The sequence below is a fragment of the Bufo bufo genome, chromosome 1 (assembly GCF_905171765.1).
Source record: "Bufo bufo chromosome 1, aBufBuf1.1, whole genome shotgun sequence".
Classification (NCBI taxonomy): Eukaryota; Metazoa; Chordata; class Amphibia; order Anura; family Bufonidae; genus Bufo; species Bufo bufo.
In genome coordinates this window covers 241,515,069-241,529,049 of record NC_053389.1, presented here as the reverse complement: position 1 = coordinate 241,529,049, position 13,981 = coordinate 241,515,069, and the positions used below count along the sequence as shown (strand labels likewise).

General features: G+C 45.6%; 1 protein-coding gene across 2 annotated transcripts in view; it reads left to right on the top strand.

The window, feature by feature from the left end:
- Positions 1-13,981, top strand: part of LOC121005288 (solute carrier organic anion transporter family member 1C1-like) — a 55,685-nt gene that overhangs the window by 13,199 nt on the left and 28,505 nt on the right. For both annotated transcript variants that reach the window (XM_040437942.1, XM_040437936.1), the window contains exons 4-9: positions 2,710-2,842; positions 4,934-5,055; positions 5,981-6,127; positions 7,628-7,726; positions 12,885-13,124; positions 13,673-13,837. In XM_040437942.1, coding sequence (XP_040293876.1) covers positions 2,710-2,842; positions 4,934-5,055; positions 5,981-6,127; positions 7,628-7,726; positions 12,885-13,124; positions 13,673-13,837 — 906 coding nt within the window. The remainder of the gene's footprint in view (positions 1-2,709; positions 2,843-4,933; positions 5,056-5,980; positions 6,128-7,627; positions 7,727-12,884; positions 13,125-13,672; positions 13,838-13,981) is intronic.

Below are 13,981 nucleotides of genomic sequence, written 5' to 3'. Positions count from 1 at the left end.
AACTGATTGCTCACCATTTTTTTGCTGATCCATAGACTTCAATAGGGCCATGTCCTGATCTTCACTGACAAGTATAGGACATGTTTCATTTTTTTGCTGAGCCGTGCAATGGAAGAAAAGGGCCCCATAGAAATGAATGGGACAGCATTTAATACGCAAAAAAACGGATCTGCATTTTTAAGGACAGCATACGGCCATCTGAATGAGCCCTAAGTCTCCTGTTCTATGTCCTACCACAGATTAGCACCGGTGCATACTCACAGTTCTGCAGGTAGCTGCTTTTCTTGGTCTGGCACATGAAGGCAGGTGTAGTCTGGCTCCTGATCCGGTCGCTTGCTTGTCCCAGCGCGGTCTTTTCCTCTCTCACTCTAGATTGCAGGCACAGGCATCCACATAGTCCAGCTCTGACAGGAGTAACCCGTCCTGTCACAGGTCTCTGAATTGAACACTTTGCTCCTCTGGAACACACTTTGCAGTCTCTGTTGATCTGTCCTAAAGCAGCCAGGAAAAATCACTTTATAGTCCCTGTAGCTCTGTCCTACAAAAGCAGACTCTCTCTGTACACCTCAACAAGGACGCAGCCTCCAGCTCTCTCTGGGAACTTCAACTCCTCCTATATCCTCTGGAACCAACAACTTTCATTTCTCTCTTACTCAGCAACATAGTAGCCTCTTGTGGCCAGAAGAAGGCATAACAGTCTGTGTGAAATATTATCACTGGAAAATGCGACTAAAAACTTCTAGGGGCTGACCCTTACATATCATAGTCCTGTATTCCAACTGTCCATGTATCATAGTCCTGTACTCCAAGTGTAAATGTATTATAGTCCAGTAATTCCAAGTGTCTATGTATCATTTTCCTGTACCCCAAGTGTCCATGTATCATTTTCCTGTACCCCAAGTGTCCATGTATCATTTTCCTGTACCCCAAGTGTCCATGTATCATTTTCCTGTACCCCAAGTGTCCATGTATCATTTTCCTGTACCCCAAGTGTCCATATATCATAGACCTGTACTCCAAGTGTCTATGTATCATTTTCCTGTACCCCAAGTGTCCATGTATCATTTTCCTGTACCCCAAGTGTCCATGTATCATAGACCTGTAACCCAAGTGTCCATGTATCATAGTCCTGTACCCCAAGTGTCCATGTATCATAGTCCTGTACTCCAAGAGTTCATGTATCATAATCCTGTACCCCAAATGTCCATGTATCATAGTCCTTTACCCCCAAGTGTCCATGTATCATAGTCCTGTAACCCAGGTGTCCATGTATCATTATCCTGTATCCCAAGTGTCCATGTGTTATACTCCTGTAACCCAAGTGTCCATTTATCATTTTCCTGTACCCCAAGTGTCCATTTATCATAGTCCTGTAGCCCGTGTCCATGTATCATAGTCCAGTAATTCCAATTGTCTATGTATCATAGTCCCTTAATTCCAATTGTCTATGTATCATTTTCCTGTACTCCAAATGTCCATGCGTTATACTACTGTAACCCAAGTGTCCATTTATCATTTTCCTGTACCACAAGTGTCCATTTATCATAGTCCTGTACTCTGTGTCCATGTATCATAATCCTGTACCACAAGTGTCCATGTATCATAGTCCTGTTCTTCAATTGTCCATGTATCACAGTCCTGTACCCCAAGTGTCCATGTATCCTAGTCCTGTACCCCAAGTGTCCATGTATCATAGTCCTGTACCCCAAGTGTCCATGTATCATAGTCCTGTTCTCCAAGTTTCAATGTATCATAGTCCTGTACTCTATGTGTCCATGTATCATAGTCCTGTACGCCAAGTGTCCATATATCATAGTCCTGTACTCCAAGTATGCATGTATCATAGTCCTGTACCCCAAGTGTCTATATATTATAGTCCTGTACTTCAGGTGTCCATGTATCACAGTCCTGTACTCCGAGTGTCAAAGTATTATAGTCCTGTACCCCAAATGTCCATATATCATAGTCCTGTACTCCCAGTATGCATGTATCGTATTCCTGTACTCCAAGTGTCCATATATCATAGTCCTGTACCTCAAGTGTCTATGTATTATAGTCCTGTGCTCCAAGTGTCCATTTATCATAGTCCTGTACTCCAAGTGTCCATGTAAAATAGTCCTGTAAACGAAGTGTCCATGTATCATAGTCCTGTACCCCAAATGTCCATGTATCATAGTCCTGTACTCCCGATGTCCATGTATTATAGTCCTATACTCCAACTGTCCATGTATCATAGTCCTGTACCCCAAGTGTTCATGTATCATAGTCCTGTACCCCAAGTGTCCATGTATCATAGTCCTGTATCCCAAGTGTCCATGTGTTATACTCCTGTAACCCAAGTGTCCATTTATCATAGTCCTGTAGCCCAAGTGTCCATATATCATAGTCCTGTAACACAGGTGTCCATGTATCATTGTCCTGTATCCCAAGTGTCCATGTGTTATACTCCTGTAACCCAAGTGTCCATTTATCATTTTCCTGTACCCCAAGTGTCCATATATCATAGTCCTGTAGCCCAAGTGTCCATGTGTCATAGTCCTGTAACCCAAGTGTTTATGTATCATAGTCCTGTACCCCAAATTTAGTGTGTCATTGTCTTGTACCCCTGGTCTCAGTGTGTCCCTGTGCTGCTCTTGTCTCTGTGTTCCAGCGCTGCTTGTTGTACACTGTAACAAGCTCCTCTGTGAATGATTCTCCATCTTCCTGCAGGGAATCTCCTGGTTATTACTCTTGTCAGTTATTTTGGAGCAAAACTTCACAGGCCAAAACTAATTGGGAGCGGCTGCCTGGTGATGTCAGTGGGAACCTTCTTAATTGCTTTGCCCCATTTTATTATGGGTCGGTAAGTCTGGTTCTGTGTACAGCAGGGTGCACAACATTTTCTGATCTGAGGACACATTAACATACTGAAATACTCTCAATGCCCATAGGAAAACTTAAAGGGGTATTGCCCTCTGAGACTTTTGTGGCATATCAAAAGTGTATGACGTACATTGACCACAGAACTCCCTCTTGTTGGGGAAATAGGGTGCCCCTTCTCCCTATTCAGCACGTTAGATTGGAGGAGATAATGTATGCATATGGCTCTCCCCATTAAATATCATAGGTGCTGTGGTAACAGGCTTAGCACTTCCATAAAATAATATTGAGAGAGTGCATGCCTAGAGGGCCATTCTCTAAATCAAACTTGCCAACTTTTGATGTGTGGGTGACAGGAGGGTGTGGTGTGCGAAGCAGAGCATAGCAATTTCTAGTGGCATTGTCATGAGCCTTTTATCAGGTCACTCCCCATGATTTAATAGACCACACCCTGTTTAATATGAAACCCCACCCACTTTCATTCTGTGCCTGCTCCTCAATTCACTTCAGGCACTGAGGCTGTGACTGATGATGCAGTATCTTGCATCTACATACAGTTAAAGGGCATCTGTCAGCAGATTTGTACCTATGACACTGGCTGACCTGGTACATGTGCAATTGGCAGTTGAAGACATCGGTGTTGGTCCCATGTTCATATGTGTCTGCATTACTGAGAAAAATGATGTTTTATTATATGCAAATGAGCCTCTAGGAGCAATGGGGGCGGTGTCATTACACCTAGAGGCTCTGCTCTCTCTTCAACTGCCATGCTTTCTGCACTAATTGAGAGCATTCAAAGTGGAGAGGGCATAGCAATTGCAGAGAAAGCAGAGCCTCTAGGTGTAATGGCAATGCCCCATAGGCAACTCTGGGCACATATGAACATGTGACCAACTTCTAAGCTCACATGCAACAGGTCAGCCAGTTTCATAGGTACAAAGCTGCTGACAGATGCCCCTTAAAGAACACGGAGGACTGCATTCCCGGAGAATTGCCAACTCCAGGAGGCTTTTGGAAAAAGGAGAGACCTTCCGGACGTTCTAGGAGAGTTGTCAAGTGTGCATATGCTGTTCAGAGGACAAGACAGGAGTCAAGGGACCCAAATTGTTTCCTCATTTACCCAAGGTCACACGACAAGATGCGGCTAAAGTGACAAATAGAGACAGAGCAATGAGAGAAGGATGACATGGATGACTGTAAGGGCTCGTTCACACGAATGTGTGAAGCCCGTGCCGTGGACCGCAAATTGCGGTCCGCAATGCACGGGCACCTTCCGTGGGGCAGGCGCATGGGGATTGCAGACCCATTCACTTAAATTGGTCCGCGATCCCTCCGTCCTGCAAAAAGATAGAGCAGGTTCTACCTTTTTGTGGTGCGGAGGCACGGAACGGAACCCCAGAAAGCACTCCATAGTGCTCCGTTCCGCATCTCCGGATTTGCGGCCCCATTGAAATGAATGGGTTCGCATCCGTCATGCGGAATGAAAACGGAACGGTGGCCGTGTATTGCAGATCCGCAAATGCGGTCCGCAATACGGGAATGGGACACCAATGGTCGTGTGAATGAGCCCTTAACCTGCAGATCACCAATTGAAAGTGCAAATAAACTGCATAAAAGGCAACTCCATGTTAGGGTGCATATTCACATGAGTGCAAAATATACGGATGACGTCTGTGTGACATCCGTGTTGCATCCGGGTTTTTCTGCCGATCCATTGTAACAAAAAATACGGTCGTGTGAATAGGGCCCTATTATGTCATTACCTGTCATTCACTTTGGTAGTAATCTATTTATAACCTGCAAAGAGATGGCTATAATTTCTTCTCATGTCAGCTAAGTAATGAGGAACTGCTATATATGTAATTGTCTAAAACCTTATTTAGATCTTGAACAGGACACAGAGCAGTATTTTCCATCAATGCTTGTTGCTGTAGAATAGTTCAATTTTTGAGTGGCTGCAAATGGCAATGGCAGTAAGAGATGGTAAAATCTTATTTGAGGAGTGTCACATGTAGTGACATAAATGCTGCCTTATTTCTCTAGTCTGAATAATCCCTGGTCACACTATTTACAGCTATATGTATGACAGAGCGCCAGTTCGGATGTCAAATACCAGCTCCTCCCCATGTCTGCAAGACATCGCCACCAGCCAAAACTATTCTACAATGGACAAATCGCACATGAATGCGGAGCCAGGTGAGACGACATGTATGTACTGCAGCACTCCTCTGGTAGAGTCTTCAAGGAGCTGCCTGGTTGATGACAAAAGTCAGAATTAGAGTGGGATGGACATAACTGCATGTAATGTGGCTAATATTTATGTCATATCTGTGGAAAGATGAGTGAGAACTGCTACTTTCACACCTGCGTTAGGTGCGGACCCGTCTGGTATCTATAATGCAAACGCTTGTATCCGTTCAGAAAGGATCCGTTTGCATTATTCTTAAAAAGAAAAGTCTAAGTCAAAACGGATAAGTCCTGACTTACATTGAAAGTCAATAGGGGACGGATCCGTTTTCAGTTGCACCATATTGTGTCAGTGAAAACGGATCCGTCTCCATTGACTTACATTGTAAGTCAGGACGGATCCGTTTGGCTCCGCATCGCCAGGCGGACACCAAAACGCTGCAGAGCGGAATGGAGGCTGAACAGAGCCAAACTGATGCATTCTGAGCGGATCCTTATCCATTCAGAATGCATTGGGGCTGAAATGAACCGTTTTGAACCGTTTGTGAGATCCCTGAAACGGATCTCACAAACGGAATTCAAAACGCCAGTGTGAAAGTAGCCTTAGACCCTGCGGTGCCCCCTCCCTGTCTGCAGCGCAGCCTCTCTGTAAAATCCAGCCACCAGAACATCCATCTAGTATAATACAAGGGGGGATATGCAGCTGCAGTTTCTGTGTCTGTGAGACTGCAAGCTGTTAGATGGGAGGAGTACAAAGTGGAGGCATCTGATTGGCTGACAGCACTGATATCCCAGTAGGACGACCACCACACTCAGTAGGTAATGTAAATGCTCAGAAGCCAGCAGAGGAAGGAAACCTCACATCTTCAGGAAACTCCCAACATTCCTTGCTGCAGGTGATTATTTAGCTGCTAATGATGTGATTACTTCTCAGGGTGTCAGAGCGATTTTGAGAGTTATCTGTGGATCTACATCCTGTTGGGGAATCTGCTTCGTGGAATCGGGGAAGCTCCAATCCAGCCGCTGGGGATCTCATACATCGATGACTACGCAGCTGAGGACAATGCTGCCTTCTACATTGGTAATAAATCATTTGATGTGCGATGCAAAAATGATAGCATAAGCTACATCAGTCCTCGTACTCCAGCCACATCCAGAGCTGCATTTCCAAATCTACTGTTACACTATGTTTTATTGCTTTAGTTACATCCACAGCTGCTGTCACAACTCACGTCCACAGCTCCAGTCACAGTTCTGCTGTTACATCATGTCATACACAAGCTACGTCCAAAGCTGCAGTCACAGTAAGGCCTCTTTCACACGGGCGTTGCGGGAAAATGTGTGGGCGCGTTGCGGGAACACCCTCGATTTTTTGCGAGTGCAAAACATTGTAATGCGTTTTGCACTCGCGTGAGAAAAATCGCACATGTTTGGTACCCAAACTCGAACTTCTTCACAGAAGTTCGGGCTTGGGATCGGTGTTCTGTAGATAGTATTATTTTCCCTTATAACATGGTTATAAGGGAAAATAATAGCATTCTGTATACAGAATGCATAGTAAAACAGCGCTGGAGGGGTTAAAAAAAAATCATTTAACTCACCTTAGTCCACTTGTTCACGATGCCGGCATCTCCTTCTGTCCCCTTTACTGAATAGGACCTGTGGTGAGCATTAATTCCAGGAACAGGACCTTTGATGACGTCACTCCGGTCATCACATAGTACGTCACATGATCTTTTACCATGGTGATTCACCATGGTAAAAGATCATGTGACGTACCATGTGATGACCGGAGTGACGTCATCAAAGGTCCTTGACCTATAATTAATGCTCACCACAGGTCTTATTCAGTAAAGGGGACAGAAGGAGATGCCGGCATCGCGAACAAGTGGACTAAGGTGAGTTAAATGATTTTTTTTTTTTTAACCCCTCCAGCGCTGTTTTACTATGCATTCTGTATTCAGAATGCTATTATTTTCCCTTATAACCATGTTATAAGGGAAAATAATAATGATCGGGTCTCCATCCCGATCGTCTCCTAGCAACCATGCGTGAAAATCGCACAGCATCCGCACTTGCTGCGATTTTCATGCAACGCACAAGTGATGCGTGAAAATCACCGCTCATGTGAACAGCCCCATAGAAATGAATGGGTCAGGATTCCGTGCGGATGCTGTGCGTTCACCTCCCGCAACGCATCCGCGCGGAAAACTCGCTCCTGTGAAAGGGGCCTTATGTTGATGCTTCATGTCCTGTATCCCAGTCACATCCAGAACTGCAGTCACTATTTTACTGTTACATCATGCCATACACCAGTCACATCCAGAGCTGCAGCTACAAATCTACTCTCACATCATATCTTATACTCCAGTCATAAGCAGAGCTGTATGATCCTGATACAACTCTGTACAAGGCTAGATGAGGATGTACTCAGCATTGAATGGAGGCTAGATCTGGTTGGAGGACTCTTGGCTGCCTCCTTTTGTCTGGATCGAGAAGATTGGGAGGATCAGCCTTTCTTCTGACCCCTCATGTATATATGTCCTGTGCAGCGTAAAGCTCTGTTCCTGGTGTCTTGCAGGATGCATCCTGACTGCGGCAGTCATCGGCCCCATTTTTGGATTTCTTCTGGGGTCACTTTGCGCCTCGTTGTTTGTTGATGTTGGAACGGTGGATCTGGGTAAATGAACTGCGACTAACTGTATGACAATTGGGGTATGGCCACACATGGGGTATGAATACTGCAGAGCAGAAATGCGCACCAGATGGATAGGATTCCGATGCATAATTCATCCTGGAAATGCTGTGGACCTGCAGATGTCACCTTCTGCATTGCAAAGGGTGAAATTTGCAGCAGAAATCCGCAACATGAATTTCCATTCTGCGGACATGTCAATTTATATGCGGGTCTTATCGTGGAAATTTTTTGAAGCTTGTGGATGAGATTTCTTAAAATCTCATCCACTTTGCTGCTATGGTAAACACTACGGATTTCCCGCAAGCAATTCCATTGTGCAGTAATTAAAGGGCATCTGTCAGCAGATTTGGACCTATGAAACTGACTGACCTGTGGTGTTACTGGTATTCCTAGAGGCTCAGCTCTCTCTGCAACTTCCAATAAAGTCAATTAAAATTGAGAGGGTGCGGAAGTCAGGGTCAGGCATGTTTACACTGCTTGGTCCTGTCAATCAAAGTATAGAGGGCGTGGCAGTTGCAGAGAGAGCAGAGCCTCTAGGTGTAATGGCAACGCCCCTGTTGCTCCTAGAGGCTCATTTGCATATATTAATACATCATTTTTCTTAGCAATCCTGGCACATATGAACATGGGTCCAACACAGATGTCTTCAGCTGCTAAGTGCACATGTAACACGTCAGCCCGTGTCATGTACAAATCTGCTGACAGATCCCTTTAAGGTATGTGTGACTGTACCTTTATAGTAAATTAAAGCTATTTTCACACTTGCGTTTAAGGATCCTAATACCGGAAAAAAAACATTTCAGTTTAGTCCTCATGCATTCTGAATGGAAAGAGATCCGTTCAGGATGCATCGAGATGTCTTCCATTCCAGAAGCATTCTGTTTTGTGACAGGACACACAAAAAAAAAACGGATCCGGCACTGAAAACTATGTAAGTCAATGGTGACGGATACGTTTTTTTAGGAGCCTAGAAAACCGGATCCGTCACCCATTGACTTCCAATGTATTTACTGACAGATCGTTTCGATTTCACACAACCGCATCCTAACGGAACAGATGCATCCTGATGTGCAAAATCAAAATGGATCCATTTAATTCCGGTATAGAGATCCTCTGCCGGATCTCAATACCGGAATTAAGTGTGAAAGTAGCCCAAATACCCGATGCAGTCCCAAGTAAGTGCAGCTTCATCATTGTATCAAGGTGCTGCAAGTTTCTAGCAGACTATGGGGAAGATTTATCATAGACCAGCGTTTTACACCAGTCTATCATACGCCCTGTACTGGCAGAGGATGCACCTAATTTATGAGACACAGGCCTCGTCATAAATTCGGTGCATCCTCCAGCAGTACGTGTGCCTGAACTGAACGACAGCAGCTCCGTGCTGCTATAGATTTCTGCCTTAATTTATACCAGAAAACTGGCATAAATGAAGATTCACCAGTCCTGCTGGCCCCACCCTCACCATGTCCCCTATTTGTCCACTTGTGCCTAGATTTAGGTGCAGTAGTGGGTAAAAAAAAGTCTCAAATATGAGGTTTTCGACCTTTTTATGCCAGATAACTGACATGGGGGGGGGGGGGGGGGCGGAGAGTATAAACTCCCCTCTATGGGTATAGGTACACATTGCATATTGCACGTGGATTTTCAGCATGAATTTTCGTGTGTAAAATCCACAGCGTAATACAGTACCAGCTATCTACGTAGATGTGGGTATCAAAAAATGTCATGTTCAAGGTGCGAAAATCTTCCATACGGAAATTGACCCGCAGCACGGTTTTTGAAATCCACAGCATGTCAATTGTTTGTGTGGATTTTCAGTGCAAAGAGTGAGATCTGGGAAAAATCCAAAACAATGTCTACAAGTAAAACTTGCAGATTTTGGTGTGGATCTGGTGCAGAAGCCGAGAGAAAATTGCCCAAAAATCTGCACAGAAAACACACTGCCGTGTGCATGTACCCTGAGGAGGAATTTATTTTTGCCTCTTAATAAAAAATGTGCTGGAGAAGATGACCCAATTTTTATTAAAGGGGTTTTCAAGGACTGTTAGATTGATGGCCTTCCAGTAGGATTGGCAGCACCACCTCTAATCAGATGTTTTTTAGTAGCTCCGGGCTGCAAACAGGAACTGGAACTATACAACGCCATCCACTATGTAGTGACTGGGACAGGTTACTACAGCACTGTTCCTATTCGCTTGGATATTCCAGTAACCATCCCTGGCAACTACACAGCGGACGGAATTGCGTAGTTCCAGGGCCGTCTTTACCAAGGGGCAAAAGGGGCAGCTGCCCCGGGCCCAGTTGCTCCTGGGGGGCCCAAGGCAGCTGCCTCTTGAGCCCTACTAGCCAATGCCCCGGGTGTCAGGCTGTCAGCTACACAGGGGGTGCTGCCATGCCATGCCTGCCGGCACTGAGTCCAGCCAGCGTACTGTGAGAGCTGTGATCTAGGACCTTAGATGACATCATCACCATGTGACCAGTAACCTAGCAATATTACTGGTCACATGGCTATGAGGTCATCAAGGTCCTACCAGGAGTGTTGCAGGAGAAGTTTGCCTTAACTGTGGAGCTTTTTTTGTGAAGATTACATCAGAAAAAGGTGACAGGGGCTGTTATGCTAATATACTGTAAACTACTGTATAGTGGGGTGCTGTATACTGTGTGGGGGCCTGTATACTGTGGGGGCCTGTATACTGTTGGGGGTTGTATACTGTGGGGTGCCTGTATACTGTGGGGGCCTGTATAGTGTAGGGGGCCTGTATAGTGTGGGGGGCTGTATACTGTGGGGGGCTGTATACTGTGTGGGGGCCTGTATACTGTGTGGGGGCCTGTATAGAGTGGGGGGGGGGCCTGTATTGTGTGGGGGCCCTGTATAGTGTGGAGTGCTATACTGCTGTACTGTATAGTGTGGGGGGCTGTATAGTGTGGGGTGCTGTATCGTGTATAGTTTGGGGTGCTGTATACGGTGAGGTGCTATACTGCTCTACTGTATACTGTGAGGTGTTGTATACTGTGGGGTGCTGTATACTGTGGGCTGCTATACTGCTCTACTATATACTATGGGGTACTGTATAGTGTGGGCTGCTATACTGCATACTGTGTGGTGCTGTATACTATAGGGTGCTATACTGCATACTGTGCGTTGCTGTATACTATAGGGTGCTATACTGCATACTGTGGGGTGCTGGGGTGCACTGTAACACTAGGGTGAGCCGAGCCCTGGTCTCCTTCCTGCAGAGCGGTGCCCACTTCCAGCCTGAGCCCAGCTGCCCAGAGCACTGATCCTGAGCCGCTGGAGTCTTCAGAACTGTGCCTGTATTTGAACACCTGCAGAACAGCTGATCAGCGTGACTGAGAGTCGGATTTCTGAAATCTGGTGTTGATCACTTACAGCTGATTCACAGAGCCGTAGCTGTTTTTGAGCTCCGCAAAACATGGGTACCACCCATATGCATTCCGCATTTTGCGGAACGGAACGTCCTGCCATCTATATAACAGTCCTATCCTGTGCTGTCCGCATCGTTTGCAGCCACCTTGAAATGAATAGGTCGGCTTGAGACCCGCAAAAAATGCAGATTGGATGTGGAAAAAACATGGTCGTATGCATAAGCCCTTATCCTAAGGATATGCAACAGGCCACCCCCCTGGGCGCATTGTGTCCCAGGTTTATAGGAATGCCGAGTTGTGTGGGGCAGCCCCAAGAGTTTTCTTTGTGTGTCACAGTGCTCCTACCTGGATATCATCGCTCCCCAGGGTTAAGCTCCAAAGCAATAAAGGGGGGAGTAATGGTGGATGTGGAGAAATAGTCGAGTCCAGACAATATGCAGTCGTTCTCTTGGTTCCAGCAGGTTTTAGGGTAAACTGGCAGGCAAAATGTAATATTCTGATTTATCTCTCTGCTGTGCTAAACTCGGCTTTAGTCTGGCAGTTTGACTTTAGGCCTGTTCTGGTACCTCTGGAGTGGGGTGCCTTTGGCTGTTGACCCCCTCACAATATTCTGTCTGTAAATCGATAAGGAGTCTGAGTGCTCTATGTGCTGCTTTCCTCTGGAGGGACTCTTGCTGCAGGAGGGGGGCCTCCCCTCGCTGATACATCTTCGCACATCTGCATCCAACACTAAAATGACTAAGACTGACTGAAAGCTTCCTGCAGCCTCTCCCTTGGTAGGAAACGGGACTGGCCCACTTCTGCTCAAAAGGGGGAGAATGGAATGGTAAGTTCCATTCTATCTAAACATATCTCTGCCATATCCACTGCCACCTGCTGCTGAACCATAACAGTTTCAATGCACAGTGACAAAGGACCTGGAATCCATACACAGATGACATTGTTGTTAGCATTTAAAGACAGTAGTAGGTTGTAGGAATCGTAATACCACTCTGGGGTATTACATATAGGCCATCCATATAAAGTCCTGGAGAACCCCTTTAAGACTGATGCTTGAAACACCAGTCTTAATAAATTCCCTCATTGGTGTTTCAATTTATCACATTTTCATGCTCTCTGCAAGCTTATTGGGACCATTTTTTTTGTATCCAGAGGCTGAAAACCAGCACAGATCTAAGGGAAGGTTCATACAGAGGAACACTTTAAAACTTGGAACCGAACTCTGCTTCGGTTCCAAGGTACTAGACGGAACTGAAGCCAAGTTCAGATCCAAGTTTTAAAGTGGTTTTCTACTTTAAAAATCAAATGACAAAGTTATTCAACGAAGTCTCACGAATAACTAAGTTTGCTTCATCGGCGGCCGTGCGTTTTAATGCTGTACGGAGACGGATCTCTGTACAGCATTAATCCAAAGTTTTGAGCAAAGCGACTTCAGATCTAGGATCCGAAGCTCTTCGCTAAACTTTTTAACTTTGAATGCCTCGGATCCGCTCACGATTTAGCCCCTGTGAATGGAGCTAAACCACAAACAGAAATCTGCCGCGGCTTCCAGAAGCATCTGTCCGGACACACGCCGAGAAGGGACATGTCACAAAACCAACCAATACCCTTAGATCTGGACTGTCTGCATCATGGTGACCTCTCCACCCCTGTCATTGATTCTCTGAAGTCTGGAATACTGCGACAGGAAACCTGTAAAGCTACTGAATTCTTGTGGTTTCATCTCTGAGACCTTCATGTTTCTGTCCAGACAGAGTGACTATCACCCCTAAGGATGAGCGGTGGGTGGGGGCATGGTGGCTTGGTTACCTGGTTGCAGGTGTGATAAGCATCCTTGCCACCATTCCATTCTGGTTTATACCGAAGGAACAGCCAAGATCTGAGCTCCGGAAGAATTCCAGTACCCCCTCTGAGCAGTCCAAGTTCATCCTGGAGGAGCTGAGAGACCAAAAGGTTCAGGATCAGGGACGGCTACTCACAATGGCCAGAGGTAGGAATTGGCTGGAGGGCAGTCTTGACCTAATGTCCAGCCAAACCCTGTTCCAAGTATAACTTATGCCATGTTTGACCTGTGCCATGTATGGCCAGTTCACAGGTTACCTGTGTCCTACATGACCTGTGCTATGTGTGAACTATGTATAGCCTGCACTATGTATGACCTGTGCTACATATGGCCTGCACAACTAGTGACCTGTAACCATCTGCTATACTGTATGTGACCGGCCTGTGTTGCTGATATCTGTGCTGTTTGTTACTTGTGCGGTGTTGAACCTCTATGAGCACTTTCCTATGTGTCTGTATCATACATCTTGGTATATAATGTCCAGTGTTGCAGTAGATGACACTGATATAATCATTTCTAACCTCATGAGGTGGAGATCACAAATCCAGCCTCTGTAATACAAGTATGCAGCCCCCATACCTCACCCTGTTTAACCACCTACCCCGCATAGTCTCATACTTGCCCCTGTGTAACTACTTTCTCCCCTATGGTCACTTAGTGGTTTCAGTAACTTATTTCATCTCATTTCTTGGGAGACTTTTTCCCATCGTTGAAGGAGCTTCTGGGTAATCCAGTGTTCTTCCTGTATCTGTGCGGAAGCGTCTTCCAATATAATTCTCTGGTGGGAATGGTCACTTATAAACCGAAATATATCGAACAGCAGTATGGACAGACATCATCACGGACAAACTTCATCATCGGTAAGTCCCTGACCTGCAACACAGTCATAATGTTATCTTCCTTTAAGGTGTGCACTAGGAATGACCTTACTGTATATCACACTTCATACTCTAGTCACATCTAAAACTGGCTTCTGCTATGTTATAATGTCATACAGTACAGAC